The sequence below is a fragment of the Oryctolagus cuniculus genome, chromosome 2, assembly GCF_964237555.1.
Source record: "Oryctolagus cuniculus chromosome 2, mOryCun1.1, whole genome shotgun sequence".
Taxonomy (NCBI): domain Eukaryota; kingdom Metazoa; phylum Chordata; class Mammalia; order Lagomorpha; family Leporidae; genus Oryctolagus; species Oryctolagus cuniculus.
In genome coordinates this window covers 45,681,629-45,699,958 of record NC_091433.1, presented here as the reverse complement: position 1 = coordinate 45,699,958, position 18,330 = coordinate 45,681,629, and the positions used below count along the sequence as shown (strand labels likewise).

The 18,330-nt window shown below is 43.8% G+C and overlaps 1 protein-coding gene across 5 annotated transcripts in view; it reads right to left on the bottom strand.

Moving 5' to 3' along the window:
• FBXO16 (F-box protein 16) overlaps positions 1-18,330 on the bottom strand; it is a 65,665-nt gene that overhangs the window by 24,683 nt on the left and 22,652 nt on the right. For 4 of the 5 annotated variants that reach the window (XM_070068246.1, XM_070068247.1, XM_070068248.1 and 1 more), the window contains exons 5-6: positions 9,897-10,103; positions 5,264-5,428 (exon numbers count right to left, since the gene is read on the bottom strand). In XM_070068246.1, coding sequence (XP_069924347.1) covers positions 5,264-5,428; positions 9,897-10,103 — 372 coding nt within the window. The remainder of the gene's footprint in view (positions 1-5,263; positions 5,429-9,896; positions 10,104-18,330) is intronic. The other variant, XM_070068250.1, reaches the window with a different exon arrangement.

Genomic DNA, 18,330 nt, shown 5'->3' with positions numbered 1-18,330 from the left:
CTCTGGCATTCTGACAGGCAGCATTTCCCACTGCCTTTCTTTTTATTTTTTTTATTTTTTTATTTTTGACAGGCAGAGTGGACAGTGAGAGAGAGAGACAGAGAGAGAAAGGTCTTCCTTTGCCGTTGGTTCACCCTCCAATGGTCGCCGCTGCAGCCGGCGCACCGCGCTGATCCGATGGCAGGAGCCAGGAGCCAGGTGCTTTTCCTGGTCTCCCATGGGGTGCAGGGCCCAAGCACTGGGGCCATCCTCCACTGCACTCCCTGGCCACAGCAGAGAGCTGGCCTGGAAGAGGGGCAACCGGGACAGAATCCGGCGCCCCGACCGGGACTAGAACCCAGTGTGCCGGCGCCGCAAGGTGGAGGATTAGCCTATTGAGCCACGGCGCCGGCTCCACTGCCTTTCTGAGAGCATGGTTTGTGGTATGGGTAGTGCAGACTCACATACAGATCCTCCTAGTCCAATTCTCTAATTTTAAGGCTGGGAAACTTGGATTAACTATTCCCATCGGCTCATAACATCTTTTAAGCTATGCTGAAGCACAGGGAGAGGGGGTTTGTGATGTTGCTTGAAGGGGGGTAAATTCTGCTGTACTTGCGTGGTCGCCTGTGTTCACATCACTGGAGTCATCTCAGGGAATTGCACATCTTACACAAGTATGTATAGTGCTGACAATTGACTTTATCAGCCTTAGTCAAATAGGCAAAGTGGACAGTGAGAGAGAGAGACAGAGAGAAAGGTCTTCCTTTGCCGTTGGTTCACCCTCCAATGGCTGCTGCGGCCGGCATGCTGCGGCCGGTGCACCACGCTGATCTGATGGCAGGAGCCAGGTACTTATCCTGGTCTCCCATGGGGTGCAGGGCCCAAGCACTTGGGCCATCCTCCACTGCACTCCCGGGCCACAGCAGAGAGCTGGCCTGGAAGAGGGGCAACCGGGACAGAATCTGGCGCCCCGACCGGGACTAGAACCTGGTGTGCCGGCGCTGCAAGGCGGAGGATTAGCCTGTTGAGCCGCGGCGCCAGCCCAGTCAAATGCCTATTAAATCTAGTCTTTCTGACTTAGGTCTGCTTCTTTAACAGAAAAAAATTTAAGTTTATATGGTGAAGTATTCCTACAGAAATTTAATATCAAACAAAGAGGTGGCATTTTTCTGTAATGAAACGATTGATCATTGCAACACAGAGTTAGGCATAAATATTTTGTGGAAAAGAGTCGCTGTGAAAGAGAAAGCATTAATGTCACAATTTTCTACGTAACACTCAAGACCTCCTTTTACTCTACTACTGGGTTTATCAACTTTCTCTCTGCCCCCACAATAACCTGAGCTTCGGCTACTGAATGTCACTGCTTACTCCTCAACTTAGGTTAAGATTCAAAAAATCTTGTGAGGTAAGGAGTCATTACTATGATAATTATTAAAATAATGTTTCCATCAAAAGTTTAAAACTTTGTTTTTAAATAAATCCTCATGGAATGTGCCAACTACTGAAATCAGAAAGACTGGTTTTAGAATTGCAAGTGTATCAGTATTAATTATGCACATTTTATTACTATATTAAATGTAGGTGGAGTCTATTTTGATAAGAAAAAAATTCCAACATGTCATAAATTTAATGACAAGACCCAGAATGGGAGGGGAGGAAATGAAAGAGGTTAATCAGTTAGCAGTTACTGTCAGGAAAATACCAAAAGACCATTTCACATTCCTGAAAGTAACTTATTATCATTTTATCTTTATGTCTAAAGAGTCCACTTCTGAAGTGCAGCCTCCTGTTTGGCCTAGCTGCTTGGCCCTCCTGCGCCAGGCAGTCTCACAAGAGCATGTTTTTTGGAGGGAGTGATTCTCTTTAAAAGAAAAGTATTTATTTTTATTTTTATTTTTATTTGAATGGCAGAGACAGAGAGAGAAGAGAAAGAAGAGAGACAGAGAAGTAGAGATAGACAAAGATCATCTACCTACTGGCCACAACAGCTGAGCTGGGTCAGGCAGAGGCAGGAGCCCAAACTCAATCCAGGTCTCCCACATGGGTGGCAGGGACCCAGTTACTTGAGCCATTATTGCTGCCTCCCAAGATGCACATTAACAGGAAGCTGGGATAAAACATGGAATCAGGACTCAAACCCAGGCACCCAATAAGGGGCGCAGGCATCTTCTTTCTTTCTTTCTTTCTTTCTTTCTTTCTTTCTTTCTTTCTTTCTTTCTTTCTTTCTTTCTTTCTCTCTCTCTCTCTCTCTCTCTCTCTTTCTTTCTTTCTTTCTTTCTTGGATGCAGGCCTCTTACCCACTGTGCCAAAACACCCTTTCCAGAAGGGGGTGATTGTATTCAAATGAAAAAAACGATGCTCTAAGCTCTGAGTTAAGTGGATATTTTTCCAACTGCTCTCCAGCCTTGCTGCTGGAAGCTGCAGAAACTTGTCCCAGGGTCCAGTCTTCTTTCTGGCTAGCGTCTGGAAGGGCTCAATAGACCCTTTTATTTCAGAGATCCCTAGGTCTCAGGAATCTTGGTTTTACAACTTTAAGAAAACACAATAAAATCTAAACCTGAATGAGCAAGACAGGGTTCACTATTAATGTTTCAAAAAGATTCTTCACTTTCAGCAGGATTCACTGCAGTTTTTTTCAGAAAGTAATTACCCTGCGTTTTTTTTTTGTTTTGTTTTGTTTCTTGTTTTTGTTTTTGTTTTTTTGACAGGCAGAGTTAGGCAGTGCGAGAGAGACAGAGAGAAAGGTCTTCCTTCTGTTGATTCACCCCCCAAATGGCCGTTACAGCCGGTGTGCAGCGTCAGTCCGAAGCCAGGAGCCAGGTGCTTCCTCCTGGTCTCCCATGTGGGTGCAGGGCCCAAGCACTTGGGCCATCCTCCACTGCCTTCCTGGGCCACAGTAGAGAGCTGGACTGGAAGAGGAGCAACCGGGACAGAACTGGCGCCCCAACAGGGACTAGAACCCGGAGTACTGGCGCCGCAGGTGGAGGATTAGCCTAGTGAGCCAAGGTGCCAGCCTACCCTGTGGTGTTAAAAATCATTTTAAAAATTTAATTTGCACAAAAATGACCTAAATGAAAGATCTCTGTGAGTGAGATCCCAGCGAAAAGAACAGGCCATCAAAGAAGGAGGTACCTTTCTCTGAAGGGAGGAGAGAACTTCCACTTTGACTATGGCCTTGTCTAAATAAGGTCGGAGTTTGTGAACTCAAGAGGCTTCCATAGCCTTAGCAGCTCATGACAAGAGCCTTGGGTGATTACTGATGTCATAAATAAGAGTGTCATTTGTTAAATCAACAACAGGAGTCACTGTGCACTTACTCCCCATGTAGGATCTCTGTCCTAATGTGTTGTACTATGAGAATTAACAGTAAAACTAGTTTTCAAACAGTACTTTATACTCTGTGTGTTTGTGTGGTCCAAACTGTTAAAATCTTCACTTAGTATATACAAGTTGATCTTCTGTATGTAAAGATAATTAAAACTGAATTTTAATGAAGAATGGGATGGGAGAGGGAGTGGGAGATGGGATGGTTTGCTGGTGGGGGGTGGTTATGGGAGGGAAACCTCTATAATCCAAAAGTTGTACTTTGGAAATTTATATTTATTAAATAGAAGTTTTCAAAAAAATTTAATTTGAACATAATTTTTCAGGAACTCATCTATTATACAAAATGTTGTACAACTCTTCATATGTATAGAAGATCATGCCATGAACAAAGGGCTCATAAAAATTTCTCATAAATTATCTAGTTAACTGTGACTACAAGAATGAATATAGTTGAAAGGCCTGGTATTGTAGCATTGCAGGTAAAGCTACCGCCTATCACACCGGCATCCGGTATGGGAGCTGGTTCCCATTCCGGCTGTGCCATTTCTGATCCAGCTACCTGTTGATGGCCTGGGAAAGATAGCAGAAGATGGCCCAAGTGCTTGGGCTCCTCCCACCCATGTGGGAGACCTGGATGAAGTTCATGGCTCCTGGCTTCAGCCTGGTTCAGCCCTGGTGATTGTGACCATTTGGGGAGTGAACAAGTGGATGAAAGATCTCTCTTTCTGTCTTTGTCTATGTAAATCTGCCTTTCAAATAAACAAATCTTAAAAAAAAAATAAAAGAATGAATATAGTGAGGCTGGCATTGTGGTGCAGGGAGTTAAGTTGCTGCTTATGATATTGGCATATCATATCAGAGCACTAGTTCAAGTCTCTGCTACTCTGCTTCTGATCCAGTTTCTTGCTAATACTCCTGAAAGCCAGAAGGAGATGGCCCAAGTGCTTGGACGCAGCTACCCATATTGGAGGCCAGGATGGAGTTCCTGGTTTCAGCCTGGCCAGACCTGCCTGCTATGGCCATCTGGAGAGTGAACTAATGGATGAAAGATCTCTCTCTCTCTCTCTCTCTCTCCCCTCTCTGTCTCTGTTGCTACACTTTTCTTTTTCTTTTCAGATTTATTTATCTGAAATACTGAGTTACAGAGAGGGAGAGGGAGAGGGAGAGGGAGAGGGAGAGGGAGAGGGAGAGGGAGAGGGAGAGGGAGGGAGGAAGAGGGAGCTCTTTCATCCGCTGATTCACTTCCCAAATGGCAGCAATGACCTAGGCTAAGTCAGGCCGAAGCCAGGAGCCAGGAACTTCTTCTGGGTCTCTCACATGGTGCAGGGGCCCAAGTGAACCATCTTCTACTGCCTTCCTAGGCACATTAGCAGGGAGCGGATTTGAAATGGAGCAGTCATAACGTGAATCATTGCCCACATGGAAACATGGAATGCTGGTGCTGCCGGCAGTAGCTTTACCTACTATGTCACAGTGCTGGCCCCTTACACTGATTAGTTTCTAGCTTAAAAAGAATATTACAATTCCCATCAGCCTCTTTCCTAATGAGTGATTTGTTGGAAAACTTTTCCTTAATGTGTGATATAAAAATAAACTTCAGTTTATCTGGTAGAATCACAGAACATTTAAATTAGTAAAGTAAAATTTGAAGACTCACAAGTAATGAATACCGTGTGTTACCCACAGGGTTCCCCCATCATAACTCTCTGGTGTGAGTCTGAGATGCAGAAATCAGAGAGGGACACTCTGGGTTGGGAGTGTTGGATGAGGGCTCTTAACTCACACTGATACATGAAAAGGGCTATCATCTCTCAGGAGAATTTTGAAATCATCGTGAATTGCCTTTGAACTACCTCACTTCCCTCACTTCAAATTGGATCACTTATTCTTAGTTCTAGAATTCATAAATAGCCGATGTTCATATGTTTGCTGATTTTTGTCTCAAACGTACCTTAGGCTTGGTAATATGAAGTTCTTTCACCATTTGAATGTAGTGTTTCTTCCATATGCCCTGCTCAAAGGGGGTCGGAGAGAAATTGATGTACCAGTTAAACCGCAAACATTTGAGCATCCAGAGCTGGTCCAGCTCAGCCAAGTTCTTCCAGTGCCAGCTCACCTGGAAAAACAAGGACAGTTCACAAAAACAAACCTACTCAGCTCACATGCCCCTTTCTCTAGGTTTTTGAGCTGTCACCCTAGATCTAATTCATCTTTTGTCATTTTCCTCCAAATCACAGCTTAAACAGTTACCTCTTACCTGAAGTGCTTTGTATCTAGGCAGAAGAATTTATTTTACTGCTAATTCAGAATTAGAAATAGAGAACCTATTCACCATCCTCATAGCAACCTTGAGAGGTACATATAAGTATCACAAATGAGAATCATTTGCAAATGAGAAGACGGAGGCTCAGATAGACTTTGGAATTTTCTCAACATTTCTGAATGTCCTTTGAAAGTTATATGAAGGTGATGTAAACTCAGACCTATACTTTTAAAAATTATTTTTGTGGTATGCTTCTCTCTTCCTCCATTCCTACAATTTCATTAAATAAAATTTTTTAATTAAATAGGACCTAATTACTGATACTATATAGTGTGTCTTATATAGCTTTCAGGATTCCTCAGAGCATAAAGAATTTGTTCTGTGCCTTCCATTTCCATTGCATTATGGCCAACCCCAAACATCCAACAAACAGTGGAGGTAGCCCTAGTAGCAGTAGTTCCAACAAGTTACCCTAGATTTTGAGTAAGTCTCACTGGAAACTAAAGTCAAGTCTGTATATAAAGTTGAGAATAGGAATTCTCTGTCTTAGTCATAAGAGTGGCAAAGGTGATATCTAACCTTCAAATCCAATTTCAAGGTTAATTAAGTAAATTAACAAAAGAAAGCAGCAAAATCAGGCCACCTTATAATGGCTCTTGCTATGCACACAAATATCCTTTTATCCATCCCTCTCTGTCTCCCTCCCACTCGCTGTCTGAGCTTCTCCTAAGTTTGGAATTGTTTTATGTGCCAAGGATGAGACATCAAGGAAGGAATAGGGCACAATTAGAAGAAATAAAAGGTTCAGGAGCTGGAAGGAGAAAAAAGGTTAGAGGATCTGACAGAGCCCTACAGGCAGGAACAGAAATCACATCTACTTCTTGTTCAACCCAGAAATGAAACACTCGCCTTTATCTCCAAGTGGCAAATTAACTCAGTTCAACAGAGGGATGGAGTTTGGGAGAAATGTCTCACAGTTCTCACTCCTGTCCTCCTTTTCCTTAGATCTTGTTTTGACCTAGGTACTTAAGTTGGTTTTTTCTCAAAGGCAGATAAGGTTTTGGTTAGGGTTTTTGTCTGTGTGTGTGCAGGCACGCACTAGAGAGAAAAGACTAGACAGGTAAGCAGGAGCTTTCAAAACTATGACACATCTCCCTAATATCCCCTACCCCCATATTTTACAAACAGCTCAGAGCTGTTGTGGTGTAATGACTTTATTGTTTATTTTAAATCTAGCTGAAGACCAATGGCCTGTGTCTTTCCCCATAGAGAATGGTGGGAATAAAACAAGCTGAGTTCTTGCAAGATTGACATCTAGTTGCATCCAGCTGATACAATTAGCTACTTCAAATTTCTCTCTAATGCTAACATTCTCATTGCAAAAAACTTGGGGAATCCTGAGCAGTTTAACGAAAAACAATATGTAAAACCACATCCATCAAAGAGGACATTACTAGGGACACAATGGTTCCTTTTCTTTCAGTTTTTTTCAAGGCATGTTAAGAAGCAAAACTGGTAAACTTTCTCTGTTCTTTCTAACTGCTGCTTAATAATTTATCATATGGCTATAGGATACTATAACTTAACATTTAGATTGCTGTTTGAAAAATTATTTCATTTTTGAAATAGGTCATACATGTACACTAACACTAAATTCAAGGCTACAAAGGGACACACACAGTAAAAAAGTGAGTTTCTCTCCCATTCCTATCCCACAGCCTGGAAGTAACCCCTGCCACCAATTTCTTCTATGTTATTCCAGAAATATTTGAGACATATATTAACAAATATGAATGTATTATTTTTCTTTCCAAAATGGTAGGCCAGTTCTGCATATTTGCTTTTTGTTGTTTATTTGAAAGGTAGACAGAGCAGAGACAGACACAGATCTTCCTTCTGCTGGTTCATTCCCTAAATGTGCCCAATAGCCAGGGCTGCGCTAGACTGAAGTCAGAAGCCTGGAACCAACTTCAGGGTCTCCCATGTGGGTGGCAGGGCCCCAAGTGCTTCATCCACTACTGCTGCTCCCAAGAGTATACATTAGCAGGAAGCTGGACAAGAAGTGACGTTGGAACTCAAATCCTGGCACTCCAGTATCAGATATGGGAATCCCAAATAGTTGGTTTTTTTTTTTTTTTTTTTTTTTTTGTATACACTGGTGTTTATTTTCCATTCAACCTCATTCCCACATTTGCTTCAGAGACCATGAAAAGTAGCTTAAGACCACTCAGTGGTTGTTCCTACCCACTCGGTGGCCTAAGCAGTGGGCACTTCAGCCCAGTCTTCAGTGGTGGGCTGAACAATCCTGTCTTCAGTGGGGAACTGCTGAACAGGCCGGGAGGGCACCTGCACGCCTTCAGACCAGTCTGCAACCTCAGGCTGAGCAGCAGTGAACTCAGGTGCTGGGCGTCTCCATTCACCCTGAAACTCTTCCTTGGTCACAGCTTTTTCAGCGGCAGCCTGCTCTTCTTTTTCAATCTTTTCAGGATCTCTATAGAAGTAGAGATCAGGCATGACCTCCTAAGGGTGTTCACGGGACGTGGTACCACACATGCACAGAACCTCCTGGGTCCTGCAGCGCCCACTGCTGGTGCTGCAGCATCCACCACATCAGACCCACTGAATAGGTTCCCTTGTTGTTGCGTGGGATGGCAATGTCCACATAGTGCAGAGGAGAGTCTGTGTCACACAGAGCAATGGTAGGCAAGTTCACATAAGATGCCTCTGTGGGGCCAGCACTGTGGCACAACAGGTTAATCCTCTGCCTGTGGTGCCGGCATCCCATATGGGCGCTGGTTCGAGTCCCAGCTGCTCCTCTTCTGACCCAGCTCTTGGCTATGACCTGGGAAAGCAGTAGAAGATGGCCCAAGTCCTTGGGCCCCTGCACTGGCATGGGAAACCTGGAGTCTCTCCCTCTCAATGTCTGTAACTCTACCTCTCAAATAAATAAAATCTTTAAAAAAAAAGGGGGGGGGGCCTCTGTGAGAGGCTGATGGTCAGCCCTAGGATCAGTAACCACAGAAGCCATGGTTGCCAGAAGGCTCCCTGGATCTGGTTAGTGTGAAGGTTCTGGGTGTGAAAGGGCCAGCAATAGGAGTAGCTCCGGGGGTAGCAGCAAACTTCAGCACAGCTCTCCGGCCAGTGTTTCTGGGGGATTTCACACTGACATCAGCAGCGTTTTCAATGGCTACAAAGGCATGAGCTGCCACCAGAAGTTCCTCCCAGGTCCTCTTCAGATTTATGATGTAGACGTGCTCTTCCATCTGGAAGTCAAGGTTGGTGCCACCTAGGTGGGTTCCTGCTGCAAGGAATTTGAGGACATCCTCCTCCTTCACTTGCAGGACATCAAGGGCTCCAGAATTGTGATGACTTCCCCTTAAGTTACGCTGTATGGACCCCTCGCCGGGTGGTGCAGAAAAGCCCAAGTCATGTCTTAATCGCTGTGCCAAATGCCCAGCACCATTTGCTTTTTTCTCTGATAACACAACTTACAGATTTTTAAAATTTCTTTACTCAATCCCCTCCTGGTGGACATTCTTGTTACTTCAACCTTTTGCTATTACAAACAATGCTGCAGTATTCTTACTTGGACATCAAACAAACCAAAAAGTGAAGCTACTGTGTCAAAGGGAATTTTTATCTAAAATTTGAATGCTACTAAATCACTCTCCATGGCTGTTGTACCAATTGATCCAGCAATAGTGGATAAATTCTTGTTTCCCCATGCTTTCTCTGATATAGAAGATTCTCGTTAAAAAATAACTCCAAAAACCTGGTTTTAAAAAAGAGGAAAGGAAATGAACAGCAGTTCACAGAAGGAGAAATGCAGATGTCTCTAAAACATGTAGGATACTTAGTCTCATTGTGAAATGCCATCTTTCATGACTCAGATTGAGATGTTATTTGCAAGGGAGGGAGGGAGGAAGGGAGGGAGAGAGGCAGAGAGAGAGAGACAGAGAGACAGAGAGAGAGGCAGAGAATTTTCCATCTGCTGGTTCAGTCTCCAAATGTCTGCAACAGTAGCTGCTTAGTCAGACCAAAGCCAGGAGCCAGGAACTCTATCTGGGTTTCACACCTAGGCGGCAGCGAACCAAGTACTTGAGCCATCATCTGCTTCTTCCTATTTTAAGTGGTGACTTAACCCATTGTGCCAGAACACCTGCTCCTAAACCTATCTTTTAATGGCACCCTCCATGAATAGTTTGAAGCCCCCTCACATGTGTGGCTTTTCTGTCCTCCCCCCCCCTCCACCTTAATTCACATTTCAGAGTTTCTTAAAGCTGCTCCTAGAACATGTCGCAGGCCACTCGTTTGACTTTACCTGTGCACAACGACAAAGGCTGCGGGGATCCAGGAAAGAAAAGATGTATAAAGACAACACCCTTGGAAGCTCGGTGGTAAAATCCAGAGCTTCTGCTGGAATTTTTTCCTGAAGCTTTCGACAGCAGAACTTTTGCTGTGACAGGGAGCAACGCTCCAACAGGCCTGTGAGGACTCTTCTCCTTTGAGAGTCTGTCCATTTGTCAAACTGGAGAAACGAAACAAAACACAAAAAGCTCCAAGTGCAGTCGCACAGCAGAGACTTGTTATGAGGAAATGATAGGAAGGGCATCAAAAGCAAGTTTGTCATTTGTTTCTAACGCGTATTATGTATTTCTTTCCTTGACTAATAAATTCTGGGTTTTGCCACCTACCTGACCTCTCTCATACTTACATGTTGGAGCATCTGCAGAACCTGGGTGTGTACTTGGAGATGCACTTGACATAAGAACTTGCAGTTACATAAGACTGGTAAGTTGGGAGCTGGCCATATGCACAAACCGAGAAAATATGTACTTGTAAAATAGCTTTAAGAGAAGGCACTTGGGCAGCTCCTCTCAGAATAGTTTCTACATTAGCTCATTAGTGCTTAAAACTCAACACTAGAAATGAATTCTTGCATTGATAATTAGAGATAAGGCACAATGTGCAACTATCCCTAAGAAGGGGAAAGAAAATGGGTTAAATATTTGCAGAAATGGGTAATGACTGATATGACAGGCAAGGAAGTGTGGATTGAGGAGGGCTTGGAACAGAGAGTGCCAGAGGGGGAGTAAATGCCAAAAGAATCCAGGGCACATCCAACAACAGCTTTGCTACTGCACAGTTTTCCCCCAGAGGTTACTCGACATCAAGGAATGACTGACCAGCCCAATTGAAAGAAAGGCTTTTAAGGAAACAGTTCCCATCAGCTGAGTGAGCCACTTCACCAGAAATCTGCATCTCTCATTCCTTCCCTAACCCATTAGGGAAGAGAAAACAGGAAAATCTAGGCTAGTTGTATTTTTATTTGTGAGTATCACATGTCACATATAGATATTTAGGATAGCTATTATAAATTAATCAGGATTTTAGAATGACTTCTAGTTGTAATCATCAAATACACTATGTGAAAAGGCATATAAAGTAAAAAATTAAACTTTTCAAATCTGATGACAGATAAACTTTGTTATGGTCACAAAATGCATTTAAAATTTTTTCTTTAGCTGGCGCCGCGGCTCAATAGGCTAATCCTCTGCCTGCAGCGCCGGCACACCGGCTTCTAGTCACGGCTGGGGCGCCGGATTCTGTCCCAGTTGCCCCTCTTCCAGGCCAGCTCTCTGCTGTGGCCCAGGAAGGCAGTGGAGGATGGCCCAAGTGCTTGGGCCCTGCACCTGCAGGGGAGACCAGGAGGAAGCACCTGGCTCCTGGCTTCGGATCAGCGCAGTGTGCCAGCCACAGCATGCCGGCCACAGCAGCCATTGGGGGGTGAACCAACAGAAAAAGGAAGACCTTTCTCTCTGTCTCTCTCTCTCACTGTCTACTCTGCCTGTCAAAAAAATTTTTTTTTCTTTAAAATTTATTTGAAAGAGAGACAGACATGGAGAGATCATCCACTTGCTGGTTCATACCCCAATGCCCAAGATAGCCATGCCTAGACTAGGCCAAGCCAGGAGCCAGGAACTTCACCCTGGTCTCCCATGCATATGACAGGGATGTAAGTACTTGGACCATCATCTGCTGCCTCACAGAGTGCACATGAGCAGGAAGCTGGAGAGGCAGGACTGGATCCAGGCTGTCTGATATGGGACATGAGCATCTTAAACACTGTGCTAAACACCCTTCTCTTCTTAATTTTTTTAATGCTTTTTATTTTTATTTTTTTGACAGGCAGAGTTAGACAGTGAGAGAGAGACAGAGAAAGGTCTTTCTTCTGTCGGTTCACCCCCCAGATGGCCGCTACAGCCGGCGCGCTGCGCCGATTCGAAGCCAGGAACCAGGTGCTTCCTCCTGGTCTCCCATGAGGGTGTAGGGCCCAAGGACCTGGGCCATCCTCCACTGCCTTCCTGAGCCACAGCAGAGAGCTGGACTGGAAGAGGAGCAACTGGGACAGAATCCAGAGCCCACTAGAACCCAGAGTGCCAGTGCCGCAGGCGGAGGATTAGCCTAGTAAGCCACGGCACCGGCCCACCCTTCTGTTCTTAATTAAAGCTATCCACTATTAGAGATCTCCTCAATGACCCACAAACTTCTCCTTGGAGATTTTTATTCAAAGGTAGGGAGCCACTAAAATGAAAAAGGAATTAACACTTGTACTACAAATACCAAAGGAATAAAATCAATTCACATAAGAGTGCTCTCTGATTTCTTCTGTCAGTTTTCGCACAACCCATAGCTCTAACTCCCACAAAAGGAGATTTTTTTCCCAGCTCTTTTGAGAAGGATTCTTAGGAGAACAAATGGAGAGAAACCAGATCAGAATGGCTAGGGATAAGGGAAGGATCAACGCCAGGAAGCCAAATCTATAAGGGAACTAAGGGGGAGGTGTGAGGTTTTGGCTTCTGGCACTTATGAGGTTCACAGCTGCTATGATTGCAGCTTACAGCGAGAGAACTGTGGAATGAAAGGGGATTTGGGGAGTACTGTTATGAGTTTGAACTGGGCCTCCTGTGATTTTTCTTTAAGAGACAAAATGAAGATAGGAATTAGTTTTTTAAATTACTTTGGGCAGTACAATGTGACTGTAGAGACTAAACTACAAGGGGACACAAGACGATAACAGTTACAAAAGTTTTTTTCATGAAATGATTATTTTCACTGTAAGAAGTCAGGGATAACTCAAAACACCTAACAGTAGGAGATCGGCTAAAGAAACTAATGGTGAGTTTAGGAGTGGGTAACGGAAGCTTTGGAAGAATATTAGGTGTCTCATTCCCAATTTTCTATTATTTTTAATACTCATTAGAACTATCTCAGCCTCATTTTCTATTTATACATTAAGAATAATTAAGTGGGCCAGGGTTAGGGCACAGTGGGTTAAAGCCATAGCTACTTGAAATCCTGGCTGCTCTGCTTTGGACCCAAGTCCCTGCTAATATGCCTGACAAAGCAGAACAGGATAGTCTGAGTACTTAGGCTCCTCCTGCCACTCACGTGGGAGACCAGGATGGAGTTCCTGGCTCCTGGCTTCATCCTGGACTAGCTCCAGCCATTGCTGATATTTAGGGAGTAAACCATGAGATGGAAGATACATTCTCTCTCTCTCTCTCTCTTTCCCTTTCAAATAAATAAAAAAATTCTTAAAAAGAATTCTATAAACATTGTAAGGTTGTCAGGATCACATACCATAGCAGATGTACTACTATGGATTGGAGATTAGCTTGGATGTTGAATGTCCACTAAAGGCCCATGCGTTAAAGATCTGGTCCCCAGAATTTTTTTTTTTTTTGCCAGGCAGAGTTAGACAGTGAGAGAGAGAGAGAGACAGAGAGAGTTATAGACAGTGAGAGAGAGACAGAGAGAAAGGTCTTCCTTCCGTTGGTTCACTCCCCTAATGGCTGCTACGGCTGACGCTGCGCCAATCTGAAGCCAGGAGCCGGGTACTTCCTCCCGGTCCCATGCCCAAGTGCAGGGACCCAAGCACTTGGGCCATCCTCCTTTGCCCTCTCGGGCCACAGCAGAGAGCTGGACTGGAAGAGGAGCAACTGGGACTAATACCCAGTGCCCCAACCGGAACTAGAACCTGGGTTGCTGGCACCTCAGGCAGAGGATTAGCCAAGTGAGCCACGGCACCGGCCGGTCCCCAAAGTTTTATGTTAATGGTACCAAGAGGGTGGGATTGAATCTAGTCCTGGTTGTCTGAAGGTGGGGCTTTTGGGAAGTGACTTGATTGGCTTGGATTGTAAGGATGGAGCCCCCATGATGTCTAAGAGACCACATTGATATCGACACACATGCAGTCCCCCTTGTCACATGATGCACTGCCACCTAAGGACTCACCAGATGTCTCACCAATAGGACCGTCCCATCTTGGTGAACCTCCAGAAAGGTAAGCCAAAATAAACCTGTTCTCTTTATAAAGTACAAAAGAAAACTCAAATAAATTCTTAATTGACTGCATGACTTATTGTAGAAATGGCAGCTGTTATTATGAAATGCCATGGTGATGTTAAAAATCCTATGTAGGGGCCAGCACTGTGGCATAGTGGGTTAAGCCTCCACCAGTGGCACCAGCATCCTAGGTGGACACTGGTTCAAGTCCCAGCTTTTCTTCTTCCGAGCCAGCTCTCTGTTATGGCCTGGAAAGGCAGTGGAAGATGGCCCAAGTGGTTGGGTCCCTGCACCCACATGGGAGACCTGGAAGAATCTCCTGGTTCCTGGCTTTGGATCAACCCAGCTCCAGCCGTTGGGGAGTGAACCAGTGGATGGAAGATATTTCTCTCTGTCACTCCTTCTCTCTGTGTGTAACTCTACCTCTCAAATGAGTGAATAAAATCTTAAAAAATATATAATTATAAGAAAATCATATGTATGTGGGTTAAATCAATGTTAAAAAAAGATATGTGCAAAAACTAAAATAGAAAGCACCAGATTGCCATGCTTGCGTATTGAGAAGGAGGAAAGTACACTGACTGAGGTTAACCCACCTTTCCTTGACACCCAAGAGAACGGGCTCAGATTACAGAATGATTTAAAATGATATAAAAGAATATTAGGATTATAAAATACTGAGGAAGTCTATAAAAGAAAACATTAAAACACTTTCCTCTAGAGATTAAAAAGATAATTACATTGGTTTCTCATTTCTTTCTCTGATTGCAATGGTCAAAGGTAATTTATATTTAGCTTTGATAGGTGTTCCTTGCCTCGGGGGATTTTCCTTTCTAATTGTGTTTGTTTAAGCTAATGGAAAATGAATTTGCATTCCTTGAACTCCTACCAATTCAAGGTGTGTAGATGATTCAGAAGGATGCTTAACAGCAGGGGGAATCCCTTTGGAATTCAGAAGGTGCTGGGAATAATGCAAAGAGAAGACAACCAGGGAAGAGTTCACTGTGCAGGAATTTGATAATCTCCGACACCTCTTGCACCATCTTTCAAGTAAAAACACGCATCACACAGTAGCCAGGGATCCCGTAAGTGAGACTGGGGAACCATTTAGGATCATTATTCTCCAATTCTAGTAGCAGATACAGCACCTCACTTCACGATTTGATCTTGGGGGATACCATTTTATAGGGCTCGCTTGGCTCAATATAACTGTGAACGTCCTATTTTTAGAGTGGTTGTTACAAGGATTCTTGCTGTGGCTTCAGGAAGTGAGGAGGATGGCTGGAGTTGCCAGGTCCCACCCACCCGACACTGAATGACAGGAAAAGGGTCATGGTCAGGGGGGATTAGTAAGGGGAGAGATGAAAAGAAAAGCTACCACTGCTACTTCCCTTTTTTGTTTTCCTTACTGATTGTATCATCTTACTCTGGTTGAATTTCCAAATCCTATTATCAAAAATTTAATTTCAGGCCGGCGCCGCGGCTCACTAGGCTATCCTCCACCTTGCGGCGCCGGCACACCTGGTTCTAGTCCCGGTCGGGGCACCGGATTCTGTCCCAGTTGCCCCTCTTCCAGGCCAGCTCTATGCTGTGGCCTGGGAGTGCAGTGGAGGATGGCTCAAGTGCTTGGGCCCTGCACCCCATGGGAGACCAGGAGAAGCACCTGGCTCCTGGCTCCTGCCATCGGATCAGCGCGGTGCGCCGGCCGCAGCGGCCATCAGTGGGGTGAACCAACGGAAAAGGAAGACCTTTCTCCCTCTCTCTCTCTCTCACTGCCCACTCTGCCTGTGAAAAAAAATTTTAATTTCACAATTGAAATATGAATATGTTTTTGTTTTGAAAGTCTCAGATAGATACATACAGAACCAAACACAAACTTCCTCTTCAAAGGGGCAGGCATTTGACACAGCTGTTACTGGTTTCCACTCGAACTCCTGCGAATGCAGATGCTGGGCGGCAGCAGGTGGTGGTTCATGTGGTTGGATCCTGCTTCCTAAGAGGGAGACCTGTACTGAGTCCCAGGTTCCTGACTTCAGTCTTTCTCTTCTCCCTCTCAAATAAAAAAGGACTCGGGTTTTTTTAGATGCCATCTACTTTATTAAAATTCTACAATAGAACTATTATTTCTATTAACAACACAGTAGAAGCTGAACGAAAGGCTGAGCTGCTTTCTTTTATTTATAGTCATTAAAGTTATTTACTTACTTGAATGAGTGATGGGGTAGTGGGGATGGAGAAAGAGAAATAGTAGATGGGGATGGAGAAAGAGAAAGAGAGAGAACAATCACATATCTGCTGGTTCACTCCCCAAATGCCCACAACCCAGGGCTCAGCCAGGCTGAAGCCAGGAGCCAGGAACTCCATCTAGGTCTCCCACGTGGGTGGTAGGAACCCAAGTACTTGGGTCATCATCGCTGCCTGCCAGACACATTGGCAGGAAGTTGGATCAAAAGCAGAGATGAGACTCAATCCCAGGCACAATCCCAGTGGCAGCTTAACCTGCTGTGCCAAAATGCTCATCCTGAGATGCTTTCCTTTAAACAAAAAAGCTTCTGCTGATATTTTCTACTGATTTGGAAGGGACTAACAGGCAGAAAAGATTGGAGAGAAAAGGGATTAAGTAGAAGCACGAAACAGTAAAGAAGAAGAGTTTTCCAGTTTGTTTTAATTAGTTTGTTTGTTACTATCTGGAATATCAGACAGAATCATGGGTAACTGTATGAATAAAAACTACTTTCTGTGCCCAAATATAAAGTGCTTCTGGATTCTCCATTGTTGAATAGGATTCATATCATGGATTATGTCTCACCTCTCCCTTTCCAGTCCTTTTCTTATGACTGCTTCTAAATACAGTTCCATTATCTGCAGTTTTACTTACTCACAGAAAGAAGATGAGTATAGTACAACAACATATTTTGAGAAAGTGATCACATGCACATACATTGTACAAAATATTGTTATAATTATTCTATTTTTTGTTGCAAATTAAACTTTATCACAGATAGTTCTGTATAGAAGGAAACATCATACATAGGGTTCAGAACTACCCATGGCTTCAGGCATCCATGGGGATCTTGGAACAGATTTCCCATGGATAAGGGGGCATTATTGTCCTACATTAAGCTTTAAAACCAATACTTGATCCCCATGATGAAAATCCCAACTAATGCCAAGTAAAAACATGGGAATCCTTAGTTCTCATTTCTTTTTTTGGAAATGCATTTCCGATGCTATCAATGTCTTACTCACGAAGTACACAAACAAAAGAAAAATCTAAAGCTAAAATGGTGTGAGGAACATAAGTAAAGGTAACTTGGAAATCTCCCCCTCAAACCTAATTCATTCATTTTTTGAGGGAGTATCAAGATATCATATGATTTAGTGAATTTAAAGAATAAGTTTGTTTTTGGGCAAAAGAGAAAAACAAAAGAGTATCATGTACTCACCTATCTATATCTATGTATCTATCTACCTCTGTCTATCTATCAATCTATCTATCTATCTATGAGACAAAAAGACCTCTCATCTGTTGGTTTATTCTCTAATCACCCAGGAGCCAGGAACTCAATCCAGGTCTCTGTTAGTGGCAGAATGGGAGGAATCAACTACTTGAACCATCAGCTTCCTCCCAGGGTTTGCATTAGTAGGAAGCTGGAGTCAGGAGCCAGAGTCTGGAACCAATTTCAAGCACTCTGATTCAGGATGCTGGTATACCAAGAGGCGTCTTAACCACTGTGCCAAATGCTCACTTCCATTTATTCATTTACAAAATGTTTATTAAATGTCTGGCAAGTATCAAGGATTGTAAAATAAGACATAGGTAGAGGGGCCAGTGCTGTTGTGTAGTGAGTAAAGCCGTGCCAGCAGTGCAGGCATCCCAAACGGGTACCGGTTCGAGTCCCGCCTGCTCCACTTCCAATCCTGCTCTCTGATATGGCCTGGAAAAGCAGTGGAAATTGGCCCAAGTCCTTGGGTCCCTGTACTTACATAGAAAACCAGGAAGACTCTCCTGGTTCCTGGCTTCAGATCAGCTCGGCTCTGGCTGTTGCAGCCATTTGGGAATGAACCAGAGGATAGAAGATCTCTCTCTCTCTCTCTCTCTCTGCCTCTGCCTCTGCCTCTCTGTAGCTCTGCCTTTCAAATAAGTAAATAAATCTTAAAAAAAAGAAATAGGTAAAAACCATCTCTTTCCTCTGTGGGTTATTCTCTTGAAGAAGACAGATAATAGTGACCTTTCCAAATATGTTTCTATAGCTAATGGTCAAGAGGCTAAACAAGATCTTTTTAAAAGTTTTAATATCCTGCATTTTATTTAGAATAATACTAAAAAATATTTAACAACCAACAAAGCAACCAACTAATCAAAACAGGCAGAAGCTGCTAAGCCATGTTAACCAGTACTGGCT